Source organism: Mustelus asterias, chromosome 15 (assembly GCF_964213995.1).
Source record: "Mustelus asterias chromosome 15, sMusAst1.hap1.1, whole genome shotgun sequence".
NCBI lineage: Eukaryota > Metazoa > Chordata > Chondrichthyes > Carcharhiniformes > Triakidae > Mustelus > Mustelus asterias.
In genome coordinates this window covers 65,793,142-65,808,804 of record NC_135815.1, presented here as the reverse complement: position 1 = coordinate 65,808,804, position 15,663 = coordinate 65,793,142, and the positions used below count along the sequence as shown (strand labels likewise).

Here is a 15,663-nt window from a genome sequence, read left to right as displayed (position 1 = left end):
TCTGACGGTCCTCATCACTATCTGCAAATCCACCAACCTTTGTGTCATCCGCAAACTTACTAATCAAACCAGTTACATTTTCCTCCAAATCATTTATATATACATATTACAAACAGCAAAGGTCCCAGCACTGATCCCTGAGGAACGCCACTTGTCACAGCCCTCCATTCAGAAACGCACCCTTCCACTGCTACCCTCTGTCTTCTTTGACCAAGTAAGAAGTCTCACAACGCCAGGTTAAAGTCCAACAGGTTTATTTGGTAGTCCAAAGATGTGCGGGTTAGGTTGATTGGCCATGCTAAAAATTGCCCTTAGTGTCCTGAGATGCATAGGTTAGAGGGCTTAGTGGGTAAATATGTAGGGATATGGGGGAAGGGCCTGGGTGGAATTGTGGTCGGTGCAGACTCGATGGGCTGAATGGCCTCTTTCTGTACTGTAGGGTTTCTATGATTTCTATGAAAAGCCACTTTTGAAGTGGCTTTTGCTACCAAATAAACCTGTTGGACTTTAACCTGGTGTTGTGAGACTTCTTACTGTGTTTACCCCAGTCCAACGCAGGCATCTCCACATCACTTCTTTGACCGAGCCAGTTCTGTATCCACGTAGTTAACTCACCTCTGATCCCATACGACTTCACCTTCTGCACCAGTCTGCCATGAGGGACCTTGTCAAAGGCCTTACTGAAGGCCATGTAGACAACATCCACTGCCCTACCATCATCAACCATCTTCGTCACTTCCTCGAAAAACTCAATCAAGTTAGTGAGACACGACCTCCCCTTCACAAAACCATGTTGTCTCTCACTAATACGTCCACTTATTTCCAGGTGGGAATAAATCCTGTCTCGAAGAATCCTCTCCAATAATTTCCCTACCACTGACGTAATTACCTGGATTATTCTTGCTACCCTTCTTAATCAAAGGAACAACATTGGCTATTCTCCAATCTTCTGGGACCTCCCCTGTATCCAGTGCGGATACAAAGATTTCTCTCAAGGCCCCAACAATTTCCTCCCTTTCCTCTCTCAGTATTCTGGGGTGTATCCCATCAGGCTCTGTGGACTTGTCTTCCTTAATGTTTCTCAAGAACCCCAATACCTCCTCCTTTTTGATCTGTTAGTACAATCTATGTCATTGGTATCTAGACCATGACAACTGATCCTTCATTTCCTACTACAAATTCCCCTCCAGCCTTGAGCAGATCTCCTGAACCCTGACACAAGGCAGACAACGCGGCCTTTTGACTCATGCACCGCCCCCCCCCCCCCCCCCCCCCCCCAATCTTTATTTTGTTTAATTTAACTAATTTGTTTTCAAGTTTGGAAATATCAGTCAACTATTGTCTATATTTATATCAAGTAGTTTAACAAGTTTAACTAAATGTAATGAAATATTTATATCACCCCAATACCACTTTAAACTACTGCCCATATTTAGAGGAATAAAATTTTAAAAACTCACCAATCACCTACCTGCTCGCCTAATTTAAACTTTGAATACTCAGCAGTTGATGGAGGCTGAAAAAAGGATACAAAAAGCAGCAGTTCCACACCCCTCTCCAAATTCCCACCTGCACCAAATTCGCAAGTTGGCACTCATACCTTGTCATGCTCAGGTCTTGGCAGACTCTTTACAACAATCAGGATGGAGTGCAGCATAGTGGACAATATTAGCAGGCCCACTTACTTACAGTGACTCAAAATGTCAAGTGAAATCCTTATTTGCTTTCCTAATTCGTTTTTGCTGGTATTTTAAGGATCAAATTTCCTGCATGTTCAATGAGTGTTCTTCCATATGCTTAAATTTATTTTTTAGTTAGAATGCTCAGGAAGTTGGTAAATAAGATGCATCATGTTGGGTCAAGAGAACTATTGTTTAGGAGCACTGCAGTGGAAATGGAGAACTTTAAAGTGCCTGAACTTTTGGGGGGATTTGTTGGGGCGAGAGAGAGATGCAGGTGGAAATGATGAGGGTTGTGGACCTACAGTTTGGCTGAATTGGATTGTGGGTCATGGGATTTAGTAGTATAGAGATGGAGATGCTAAACTTTTCCAATATAAAACAATTTTAAAGATTAATGGCACTAAAATGAGTGATCCTGGCATTTGACAGTAATATGCTCATGACATTCGGGCTTTGGAGGATTAAGAATAATGGGTTTTAACGGCAATGCTGAGACAGTCATGGGCTTTGGCAACACTGAGGATATGGGTCTGGTTAGAAAGCACTAGGGTTGGAATTCTGGAGATTGGGTAAACCCCCTGATGCCTTCATCATAGAGTCATACAGCGCAGAAAAGGCCCTTTGTCCCCTGGAGCCTGCACTGACAATATCTACCACTGAAGTCACACTGATCCCATTTTCCAACACCTGTCCCATATCCTTGAATGTTATGATATTTCAAAGTGATCATCCAAATGTGTTTTAAAGGTTTTAAGGTTTCCGACCTCCACTACCTTCCCAGGCAGTGCATTCCAGATTCTCACCATCCTCTGAGTGATTTTTCTTTCTCAAATCCCCTCTGAATCTCCTGTCCCCTGCCCTAAAACTATGTTCCCTCGTGATTGACCCCTCAACCAAGGGGAACAGCTGCTTCCTATCCACTCTGCTCATAATTTTATATACCTCAACCATGTCCCCCCTCAGCTTCTCTGCATGAAAGAAAACAATCCAAGCCTATCCAGTCTCTCCTTATAGCTCAAATGCTCTGTCCCAGGCAACATCCTAGTGAATCTCTTCTGTACCCCACTAGTGCAATCACATCCTTCCTATAGTGAGGTGACCAGAACTCCACACAGTTCTCCAGCTGGGGCCTAACCAATGTTCCGTACAGTTCCAACATTATCTCCTTGCTCTTAAACTCTATGCCATGACTGAGAAAAGCAAGCATCCCATCTGCCTTCTTAACTATCCTATTCACCTGTTCTGCCACCTTCAGGGATCATGTGAATAAGTACCTCAAGATCCATCTGTTCCTCTGAGCTTCCTAGTGTTCTGCCATTCAATAAATACTCCCTTGTCTTCCTTCTTCCAAAGTCCGTTACTTTTTCCAAAGTACATTACCTCGCACTTATCAGGATTAAATAGCAACTGCCACTGCTCTGCCCATCTGACCAGCCCATCTATATCTTCCTGTAACCTACGACCTTCTTCACTATTAACCACCCTACCAATCTTGGTGTCATCTGCAAACTTGCTATCATTTCCCCCACATTATCATCAATATAATTTATGTATATAACAAACAAGAAGGGACCTTGCATTGTGGTACACCACTGGACACCAGCTCCCAGTCACCCAAACAGCTCTCTATCACCACCCTTTGTGTCCTATTACTAAGCCAGTTTTGGATCCATTTTGCCAAGTTTCCTTGAATTCCATGTGCTTCAACCTTATAGAACATAGAACATAGAAAGCCACAGCACAAACAGGCCCTTCGGCCCACAAGTTGCGCCGATCACATCCCCCCCTCTAGGCCTATCTATAGCCCTCAATCCCATTAAATCCCATGTACTCATCCAGAAGTCTCTTAAAAGACCCCAACGAGTTTGCCTCTACCACCACCGACGTCAGCCGATTCCACTCACCCACCACCCTCTGAGTGAAAAACTTACCCCTGACATCCCCCCTGTACCTACCCCCCAGCACCTTAAACCTGTGTCCTCTCGTAGCAACCATTTCAGCCCTTGGAAATAGCCTCTGAGAGTCCACCCTATCCAGACCCCTCAACATCTTGTAAACCTCTATCAGGTCACCTCTCATCCTTCGTCTCTCCAGGGAGAAGAGACCAAGCTCCCTCAACCTATCCTCATAAGGCATGCCCCCCAATCCAGGCAACATCCTTGTAAATCTCCTCTGCACCCTTTCAATGGCTTCAACATCTTTCCTGTAATGAGGTGACCAGAACTGCGCGCAGTACTCCAAGTGGGGTCTAACCAGGGTCCTATAAAGCTGCAGCATTATCTCCCGACTCCTAAACTCAATCCCTCGATTAATGAAGGCTAGTACGCCATACGCCTTCTTGACCGCATCCTCCACCTGCGAGGCCGATTTAAGAGTCCTATGGACCCGGACCCCAAGGTCCTTCTGATCCTCTACACTGCTAAGAATGGTACCCTTCATTTTATACTGCTGCTCCATCCCATTGGATCTGCCAAAATGGATCACTACACACTTATCCGGGTTGAAGTCCATCTGCCACTTCTCCGCCCAGTCTTGCATTCTATCTATGTCTCGCTGCAACTTCTGACATCCCTCCAAACTATCCACAACACCACCTACCTTGGTGTCGTCAGCAAACTTACCAACCCATCCCTCCACTTCCTCATCCAGGTCATTTATGAAAATGACAAACAGCAAGGGTCCCAGAACAGATCCCTGGGGCACTCCACTGGTCACTGACCTCCATGCAGAGAAAGACCCCTCCACAGCCACTCTCTGCCTTCTGCAGGCAAGCCAGTTCTGGATCCACAAGGCAACAGCCCCTTGGATCCCATGCCCTCTCACTTTCTCAAGAAGTCTTGCATGGGGGACCTTATCGAACGCTTTGCTGAAGTCCATATAGACCACATCCACCGCTCTTCCTTCGTCAATGTGCTTGGTCACATTTTCAAAGAACTCAACCAGGCTCGTAAGGCACGACCTGCCCCTGACAAAGCCGTGCTGACTACTTTTGATCATACTAAACTTCTCTAGATGATCATAAATCCTGTCTCTCAGGATCCTCTCCATCAACTTACCAACCACTGAGGTTAGACTCACCGGTCGGTAATTTCCCGGGCTGTCCCTGTTCCCTTTCTTGAATATAGGGACCACATCCGCAATCCTCCAATCCTCCGGAACCTCTCCCGTCTCCATCGACGATGCAAAGATCATCGCCAAAGGCTCCGCAATCTCCTCCCTCGCCTCCCACAGTAACCTGGGGTACATCCCATCCGGTCCCGGCGACTTACCAACCTTGATGCCATTCAATAGTTCCAACACATCCTCTTTCTTTATGTCCACATGCTCGATCCTTTCTGTCCTCCGCAATCCAGCAGTACAACCACCCAGATCCCTTTCCACCGTGAATACCGAGGTAAAGTATTCATTAAGCAGCTCCGCCATTTCTAACGGTTCCGCACAAACTTTTCCCCCTTCACCTTTTAAGGGTCCTATGCCTTCACATCTCAATCAGTCTCACGTGTGTCCTTGTTGAAGGCTTTGCTAAAATCCACATAAACTACATGAACTGCACTTCCCTCATCCATACACTCGATCACATTTTTGAAAAATTTGTTAAGAATGACCTCCCTCTGACAAAGCCATACTGTCTATCCTAATCAATCCATGCCTTTCCAAGTGAAGATTAATTCTCTCCTTTAGAATTTTCTCCAATAGTTTCCCTACCACTGACATGAAACTCATTGGTCTGTAATTTCCTGGTTCATCTCTACCATCCTTTTTGAAAAGTGGAACCACATTAGCCATCCTCCAGTCGCCTGGCACTTCCACCGTGACCAGAGAGGAATTAAAAATTTGGGTCAGAGTTCCTGCAATTTCCTGCCTCGCCTCCCACAGCAGCCTGGGGTGCAATTCATCGGGGCCTGGGGATTTGTCCAGTATAGTTAGTGCATTTACTAGTGCAACTGATAAGAACAAAGAACAAAAAGCACAGGAACAGGCCCTTCGGCCCTCCAAGCCTGCACCGACCATGCTGCCTGACTTAACTAAAACCCCCGACACTTCCAGGGATTTTCTATTCCCATCTCATTCATGTACTTGTCAAGACACCCCTTAAAAGTCACTACCGTATCTGCTTCCACTACCTCCCCCAGCAACGTGTTCCAGGCACCCGCCACTCTCTGTGTAAAAAAAATCTGCCTCGTACATCTATTTTAAAACTTACCCCTCACACCTTAAACCTATGCCCCCTAGTAATTGACTCTTCCACCCTGGGAAAAAGCTTCTGACTGTCCAGTCTGTCCATGCCTCTCATAATCTTGTAGACTTCTATCAGGTCTCCCCTCAACCTCCGTCGCTCCAGTGAGAACAAACCAAGTTTCTCCAACCTCTCCTCATAACTAATGCCCTCCACACCAGACAACATCCTGGTAAATCTTTTCTGTAGCTTCTCCAAAGCCTCCACATCCTTCTGGTAGTGTGGCGACCAGAATTGAACACTATATTCCAAATGCGGCCTCACTAAGGTTCTATAAAGCGTCAACATGACTTGCCAATTTTTAAACTCAGTACCCCAGCCGATGAAGGCAAGCATGCCGTGTGCCTTCTTGACTACCTTCTCCACCTGCATTGCCACTTTCAGTGACCTGTGTACCTGTACACCCAGATCCCTTTGCCTATCAATACTCCTAAGGGTTCTGCCATTTACTGTATATTTCCTATCTGTACTAGACCTTCCAGAATGCATTATCTCTCATTTGTCCGGATTAAACTCCATCGACCACCTCTCCGCCCAAGTCTCCAACTGACCTATATCCTGCTGTATCCTCTGATGGTCCTCATTGCTATCCGCAAATCCACCAACCTTTGTGTTGTCCACAAACTTACTAATCAATCCAGTTACATTTTCCTCCAAATCATTTATATATATTACAAACAGCAAAGATCCCAGCACTGATCCCTGAGGAACACCACTTGTCACAGTCCTCCATTCAGAAACGCACCCTTCCACTGCTACCCTCTGTCTTCTTTGACCGAACCAGTTTTGTATCCACCTTGCCAGCTCACCTCTGATCCCATGCGACTTCACCTTCTGCACCAGTCTGCCATGAGGGACCTTGTCAAAGGCCTTACTGACATTTGCATTTACACTGACAAAAGATACATTTACTTATATCAATGGTCTGGGCTGGATACATTTGAGTTTAACTACTATTGCTGTAATATTAATCACTCTTGTCAAGTTTGATGTCTTTGTCTTTAGCTAATATGATCTTTCCATTTTAGGCTTGCTAGTCAAAAAGATGCTTTTAGATGCTTCAGAGGATCCCGAAATGAGGTCAGTGGTTCAGAATACCCAAGGGATTGTATTTTACAGTGTACCCCACTCTGGATCTCGCTTAGCAGAGTACTCTGTTAGTGCTCGTTTTCTGCTGTTTCCCTCTGTTGAAGTCAAGGAACTTAGCAAGGGTAAGATTGGCTTATCTGATCAACTCAATCTTCTGCTTCTCTATCATTCATTCTGTATGTCATTCACCGTTGAATTTTGTATAGGATTGATTGTTTATTTTTCTCTGCATATACTTTAAAAATATGCCATGGTCAAAACTTTCCTGTAGTTCCATGACCAAAGCATTTTCAGTGAGGATTGAGGAGCTGTGATGACTTTTCCATTTAACAGAACTGACATTTTTTCCAAGGTTGTTTCCCATTCTCAATCTCTTGCTGTAATCTAAACGCCTGAGTTCCGAGTCTAAGAACTTTCAGAATTCAGGCACAGAAAATAAGGGAGAATAAGCTAAACCGAGAGTAGAGCAACAGAAAATAACTTGGCAGACCTATTGAAAAATAAACAAAATTAAACCTAACCAGAATGCCATTAGTGAAAATGACAAGAGACCGTGGTTACTAAAAAGGGAATACTGCATTCTATATTCCAGCAATTCAAAGTCTGAGGATACTGGGTAGACCATTATAATCAGGACAGAAAATCACAGGGTGCCCAAGGTGGAGGGACCCTCCTAACATGCCTGGTTTGCCTGGTGGTTTGCCCACATGGTGTGGCCCCTGCCCACTGCTGTTTGAATACCAGTGGCAGAATAATGAAGTCCTTAAATGGAGGATGCAGGAGTGGAGGAAGAGAATGGAATGGAGGAGGACACAGGAGTAAGGAGTGCTGATGGAGTAGGGATTGAGGAAGGATTAAGGAGCATTGAAGAAGAAAAGGAAGGAGCGAAGGAGAATGCAGAAGTGGAGATAGGGGACAAGTGAGGGAGGGTGCCGGAGTAGGAGGGGAGGAAGAAGTAGTATGGGGAAAGGGGAATGTCCAGGTGATTGTGCAAGGGAGGGACTTGTGTCAATGTCAGTCTCCTGGGAAGAGAATTGAGGATGGTATTAGAAAAAAGAAATTGTGAGGGGTCTGAGGGAGTCGTGGGGTGGGAGGGTAAGGGTGTGTTCTAAGCAGTAGAAAAGGCAGCAGGGGTGGTCAGTGGAAACTCGTAAGCAGTCATGGACCCTGGGAGTGGGAAGGAGGTGGTTGGAGAGGTCAATGTGGATGGGGTGGGATATTCAGGGAGGTAGGAATTTGCATATTCACCTGAACATTGTTGAAGGAGAAGAGTGGGGGCTGAAGGATAAAGAAGAGGGGATCAAAGGTTATGCCAGGGTGGGTAATAGTAAGATGGGAAAGGACATGGGTGGGGACTGGAAATGAGGGGGAGCTGATCCTAAATCTTACGATCACCATTTTCACAAAAGGAACGTAATCGTGGCTATGTGTCGGATGGACACTGCAGCTGTGTGGGAGTGGGTGGGCAGAGATGCTGTCAGCTCAGATGGATAACTGAAAGAGAACCTCTATAGGCAGCAGAGCAAATCTTGGGCCGCTCAGATGAGTCTGAAGGTTGGAAGATCTGCGTGTGTGGGGAAATGTTTCCACGAGGCTGTGAAAGGCCCTGCCACAGACACTTCTCCCTCCAGAATCACTCATGGCATGGCTGCATTCAGTTAGACTGCGAGTGTTGGATGAGGGGGACCTTGTGAAGTCAATATAATGACGCTGAAAGATAACAGATATAGTGCAAATGCAGATACAGTTACATATTAGACAGCGACAGTATTCACCTGTGCAATCACTTGTGCTCAAAAAGACTTTGTTTTTCTAGGCCTGCTACTATATCTATGTGCTTCTGGGACATCTGCAGCCTGTGGAGTTGTCAGTTCTGTTGCCTTTAATGACTTCAGTGGCTGTCTTCTGGAGAGCTGAGGTCTGGATGGCCCCAGCTTGCTTTGGCTTTCCACTGATGGACCAGCTGCATTCTCTGTAGTGACAGAGAACGATGCTGAAGGGGTCAAAGGCTGAGGGATTCAGAGGGAGTGGACAACCTCTAAAAGTTCTCGGAGTATGAACCAGGGGTGTCCAGCTGCTGCTCCTCCTCCCTTTGGGTGCTTGAGGACCCCGGCCTGAACTGCTTAAGGGGAAGGTGTGCGCGCGCGCGCACACACACACACACACACACACACACACACACACACACACACACACACAGGGATGTTGAGGTGTCCAGATTCCCTCTCACATTGCCCTTGAAGTAACTCACCTGTGGTAACGGTGATGGAGTGCAGGTCTGCGCACATCTCCAAAGGAAACTGAGTGTTCTGCTGGACAAGGGCCGTCAAGGTGTCAGCCATCTTCCCCTTGGAGACCTTGATGGGCGCACATGTTTGGAACACATCATCAGAGAGCAGGCGGATGGACTCTTCTAACTTGCATGCCACTTTGTTGATGGCATCTTTGTTAATAGCTCTTCCTGAGGCTCCTCTGCCTCCTGCTGACGTTCCATCATATGTTGGAAGGCCGATTCCAGAGGCTCGTTATCACACTGGGACCTTATAGATGCTTCTTCCCTAGATGTCCTCCAAGAGTCGAGGAGCTCGGGAAACTGCCCTCTCCTGATGCAGACACGGTGACTGCCAGATTGTGCGGCCCCTCCTGAACCAGCTCTAAAACCCACTGCCGTGTGTGTACCTTAGCTTGTGGAGGGTGCAAGTGAGCACTGTGATGCCTCTAACATGTAGAGCTCTCCTCTTCCACACTTTCTTGACTCCTTTCTGGGGTGGTCTGGGGTCCTCTCCCTTTGAATTTAGTCTCTTCCTGGAGGCATACATAAATTGGAGGATTGCATTCTGGATTATTCCTCATTTACCCCCCTTCTAACATGGTGGCAAGTCATCACTTGTGCAAAATGGACAGAGGTTATGGACCAGATCCCTCCAGAGTACAGAGCACATCCACATGCAAGGGGAAGGCTCATAAGTGCATGTGACATGGAGGGTGCTTATACTCTCTATGCCTAAACCTGTCCCCCCCAGCCACCTCATCCATGTACTGTCCCATGTCTACTGAAGGGTGGAGGAGGCAAAGTGGCCAGGAGTGAAGTGGGGCTGTGAGGCAGGACATGCTTTGCCACTGGCCCTTGGGCCCTGATATTTTTGAGTCTTTGCTGATTGTGGATTGTGCGACCATGGCTGAGTATTACCCTGGCAGCGAGAATGAGGTTTTTCACTGCGGCATCATTGTGTGTGAATGAGGGAAGTGCAATTGATGTAGTTTATATGAATTTTAGCAAAGCCTTTGACAAGATTCCACATAGGAGACTGATTGAGAAGATTGAAGCACTTGGAATTCGGAGAAACTTGGTGAGATGGATCCAAAAGTGGTTTAGTAATAGGACACAAAGTGTGGAGGGAGAAGGCTGTTTGAGTGACTGGAGGCCGGTGTCCAATGGTGTACCACAGGGTTCAGTGCTGAGACCCTTACTGTTTGTTATAAACATAAATGATATAGATGATAATGTAGGGGAAAAGATAAGCCCAGTCTGCAGGTACATCTATGATATAGATGATATAGGTACATCTATGATATAGATGATAATGTAGGGGAAAAGATAAGCCCAGTCTGCAGGTACAACAGGTGATCAAGAAGGCAAATGGGATGTTGGCCTATATTGCGAGGGGGATAGAATATAAAAGCAGGGATGTCTTGATGCACCTGTACAGGGCATTGGTGAGGCCGCAGCTGGAATACTGTGTGCAGTATTGGTCCCCTTATATGAGGAAGGATATATTGGCATTGGAGGGAGTGCAGAGAAGGTTCACCAGGTTGATACCGGAGATGAGGGGTTTGGATTATGAGGAGAGGCTGAGGAGATTGGGTTTGTACTCGTTGGAGTTTAGAAGGATGAGGGGGGATCTTATGGAGACTTATAAGATAATGCGGGGGCTGGATAGGGTGGAGGCGGAGAGATTCTTTCCACTTAGTAAGGAAGTTAAAACTAGAGGACACAGCCTCAAAATAAAGGGGGGTCGGTTTAAGACAGAGTTGAGGAGGAACTTCTTCTCCCAGAGGGTGGTGAATCTCTGGAATTCTCTGCCCACTGAGGTGGTGGAGGCTACCTCGCTGAATATGTTTAAAGCGCGGATGGATGGATTCCTGATCGGTAAGGGAATTAAGGGTTATGGGGATCAGGCGGGTAAGTGGTACTGATCCACGTCAGATCAGCCATGATCTTATTGAATGGCGGGGCAGGCTCGAGGGGCTAGATGGCCTACTCCTGCTCCTATTTCTTATGTTCTTATGTTCTAAGTTTGCAGATGACACTAAGTTTGGTAGGGTGGTTAATAGTGAAGAAGAAGGTTGTAGGTTATTAGAAGATATAGATGGGTTGGTCAGATGGGCAGAGCAGTGGCAGATGCTATTAAACCCTGATAAGTGCGAGGTGATGCATAAGGGACACTTGCTTTTATCAGTCGTGGCATAGGAGCAAGGAGCTAATGTTGGAGTTGTACAGAATGCTGGTTAGGCCCCAGCTGGAGAACTGTGTGCCGTTCTGGTCACCTCACTACAGGAAGGATGTGCTTGCAGTAGAAGGGTACAGAGGAGATTCACCAGAATGTTGCCTGGGATGGAGCATTTGAGCTATAAAGAGAAACTGGATATGCTTTGGATTGTTTTCTTTAGAGCAGAGAAGGCTGAGGAGGGACATGATTGAGATGTTTAAAATTATGAGGGGTATGAGCAGGGTGATGAGGAAGCAGCTAATCCCTCTAATTGGGGTGTCAATCATGAAGGGGCATTGTTTTAGTGTGGTACCTAATGCCAAACATTTACATTCATGGGTTTCTCACTGTTTTGTTGGTCTCTGATTCGCCCGCCCTGCCATCATCCCAGTGCTGCAGTCATCAGGGCACCCAATTTAAAAACCGTCCCATCGCACGACAGCAACCCTTAGCAGATTGCTGGGAAGTGATGGCTGCCAAGAAATCTAACCCCAAGTTTTTGGATGCCCCTCTGGAGAGACTACTTGATGCTGGCCCAACATGATGTACTGCACCTGTGCTCAGGAAGAAAACTAGACAGCAAGGTGATGAATCAAGCATGGGAGGTAGTGCTCAGCTTTAACGCCCTGCAGAAGAGGACAGCCATCCAGTGCAGGAAGAGGATGCATAATCTCCTCCGTCCTGCCAGGATAAGTCACTCCTCTCATCACTCTCAACTCACACACCCATCACACATCTACAGGGATTTCACTCGGTGCCAGCTCAAGGGGCAGCACCATGCACTTGGCCCCACACATCTTCATCTCCCGCATCCTCATTACCTCGGTCCCACTCACCATCCACACATGCCAGGCATCCTTATTCTCTGCCCTGGCACACATCCTGCTTACACTCTTTCCATCTCTTTTCATGAAGGAGAAGCTGGCACACAACAAGAGGGAGAGATTCCAGACAGTTGGAGGGATGCCATAGCTGAAAGTCCTCACAGATTTTGAGGAGAGAGCCATCCAGCTGGTCAAGGATGGTCGACCACTCTTGTGCTGATGGTGAATTCAGTGGGGATAAACTAAGTGAGGATCCAGCACTGCAACATTAATCAACCAACAATGCTGAGATTCATACCTCCTGTCTCTCAGTACCTGCCATGCACTAATGGACTCTCCTTTCTTTCGCAAACATATCTGGGAAAAGCAGCCGAGGGAATCCACCAGCCAGATCCTCGACTCCAGCCCCAACAGCAGCATAGAGAAGGGATCCACAAACCCTGAAATAGAAGAAACGTCACAGTGCTCACCCACATCCTCCATCAGCCCAGAAACAAGCACCTCAGCGGCACTTACTTTTAGAACAGCCTCAGGGTCACAGTCTGGTCAGCACATCACACTATCTGGTCCACAGCAGAAGGAGGCATGGAGATCCCAGGGTGCAGGCACTAGGAGGATTGTTAGAGGCCAGGAATCCACAGAGTCCCAGTCAGATGATGTGTCTCTGGACTCGGTTATGACTCAATTGCTGGAACTCCAAAGGCAAGGGAGAGAAAATCAGAAAGAAATGTCTAGTACACTCCTTGGATTGAAAGGCTCCATGGAGGAGTCTGTTTTTCTTATACCTGAGGTGATTATGCCGACACTCTAACGCAACGAGGCCAACGGTGCCATGGTGGTAAATGCCGTAGAGACCTTGGTCCAAGATCTTTGTCCTGCACTGCTGAGGATGGTGCAGATTCTTGAGCTCACTTCAGCTGCCTCTTTATCACAAGGAGAAAGCTGGGGGCCTTCAGGAGCTTCGATTGGGAGGCAGATCTGCTGGTGCACACCCCAGGGCCATCCAACCAAGTGACTCCAGGAATGTCCCACCCAGAGAACCACAGAATCCCTGTGGTGTAGAAGGAGGCCATCCAGCCTATCGAGTCTGCATTGATTCTCTGAAAAAGCATTCCACCCAATCCCTCCCTTCCGCCCTATCCCCATAATCCTGTGCATTTATCATGGCTAATCCACTCAACCTACTCATCTTTACCATCCAAATTCCCTCTTCCTGTGACTGTTTCTGCTCCAGCTCCACAGGCAAAGAGGATGGCATTGCCACACAGGGCCCTGAAAGCTGGCCAAGGCCTCCAGGTCTTGGCCCTCCAGAGGATTCCCGCCAAGGTCATCACAGACAACAGGGCATGGCAGACAGCAGGCTGCCTCCAGGTGGATGTTGTGGATGCTCCAAGACCAAGCAGCAAGGTTAGAAAAGGACTGTGTTCCTGTAATTCTGAAGTAAAAACCTGATCCTTGCACAAGATAAAGGCAGGGTGTTTACTTCTGGCCTTCCTCCATCTGCTTTATGCAAGGTTCTCAACACATTGATGGCTGTATCAGTCATCTTATAGGAAATGAGGATGTCTCTCACAATGTACAAGCTAGTGTCACTCATTCCAGTCATTGTCCTGGTCTGCACCCTGCAACTTTGAGGTGTGGCTGCCCCCAGCCCCCACCATCCTATCTGCTTATGCCTCCGGTTACCTCAAGGGTGCAGCTCACAAAGGATGCCGTAGGATCAGGAGAGGTAAAACATTCCCTGCTGCATCACATGCTATGACCCTGGTCATTGAGAAAAACAAGCTGCCATTAGCCAGATTGGAGTCAGACATTCGTGAAGCTCTGTGAGGTCTGGCCCCACTTCAAGTCATCATCATCATCCTCCTGGAATGTAGTGACTATGAGCAATCACTGTGTCCCATGACAAGGAGTCTTATCACAGAGGGTGTGTGCTACAATCAGACTGATGGGAGAACAATGCTCATAGAAACTATTTGAAGATAATGGGATGTCCTCACTGAATATCCTCATCAGCCCTCATGAATCTAGCAGCAATGATTGTGCCCCAAACTTACTTTCCTTGTCTGGACATCACTATTGCCTCATTGTCGACATTCTCTCGAGAACCTACTCAGCCTCATCCCCTGTTGCACCATCAGGTTGTATACGGTGCAGTAGGTGACCACAATGCATGACACCCTCTGCGGATTATATTGCAGGGCTCCACCAGACCAGTCCAGGCACTAAGAACCTTGGCTTCAACATATGGTCTGCTCCACCAAAGTGTAAGTTGCAGCATGAGATTGTCTCAGCTGTAACCTGCAGCCTCTGCACAAGCGTCATTATCCATATCCTCAGTGGGCAGCTCTTGTTCCCGAGGAGCCAAACTTGTAGACCCTGAAATATGTCAGGGATCTGAGAGCTGCTCAGAATGTAGGAGTCGTGTATACTCTCTAGAAATTGAGCACATATCTGGAGAATGCATTTGATGTGGTAGACCAACTGAACGTTTACTGACAGGAAGCCCTTGCAGTTCACGTAGTTCACAGCTTGATGCCTCGGAGCTTTGAGTGTGATGTGATTGCAGTCGTTGGCACCTTGAACTAATGGAAAACCAAAGATTGCACTAAGCTCATTGCTTGCACCCTGGTTTGCCCGATCCCAGTTGAACCACACAAAGTTGTGCACCCTGTCAAAGATTGCATCTGTCACCTTTGGATGCACTTGTGTGCAAAATCCCAGAGGTCACCTGTGGAGTCCTTGAAGGAGCCACTTGCGTAGGAATTGAGCACCGTAGTCACTTTCAGTGACAATGGCAGTGGATGCCCTCCAAGTCCCTGTGGCATCAAATCCTGCAGAAGGTGGCAGGTGTGACCAGCCAGTTCCCTGGACATGTGTACTCTTTGGTGACACTGGTTCTCGAACATCTGCAAGTAAGTTAGATGCCACCTGAATACCTGGGTCTAGCGAAGCACCTTTAAGCGATGGCTCTCTGGGGGTCATACTCTGTGTGCAAAGCAGGCTCTGCCACACCTTCCCTTCCATAATTCTCTTCTGCCTTTGGCGAGTCAAGGCACCTCCATTGACATCTTCTTCTGCCTATTAGCAAGAAGAATGACAGTGAGATCACCAATCTGCATGTTCCATATGTTCTCCTCACTGCTATATCAAAGAGAAAGACATGATGGTTAGCATTTGTCTCCTAAGGACCACTCTTCGTCCATTCATCATCTGAAGCTTCCTCTTAAAGCCCACTGACTCGTGTCCAGGCCACAACATTGATAGCCAGTCCTTACTTCGCATTCGCATAGGGATGTTTTGTTGCAATTGTATAGGGTGTTGGTGAGGCCACACCTGGA

The 15,663-nt window shown here is 47.2% G+C and overlaps 1 protein-coding gene across 12 annotated transcripts in view; it reads left to right on the top strand.

Moving 5' to 3' along the window:
• serac1 (serine active site containing 1) overlaps positions 1-15,663 on the top strand; it is a 232,373-nt gene that overhangs the window by 196,173 nt on the left and 20,537 nt on the right. For 8 of the 12 annotated variants that reach the window (XM_078230002.1, XM_078229996.1, XM_078229997.1 and 5 more), the window contains one exon: positions 6,948-7,130. The exons of 1 other annotated variant lie outside the window; for it this stretch is intronic. In XM_078230002.1, the coding sequence (XP_078086128.1) occupies positions 6,948-7,130 (183 nt within the window). The remainder of the gene's footprint in view (positions 1-6,947; positions 7,131-15,663) is intronic. 3 more of the 12 variants (XR_013499660.1, XM_078230004.1, XM_078230000.1) reach the window with 1 other exon arrangement.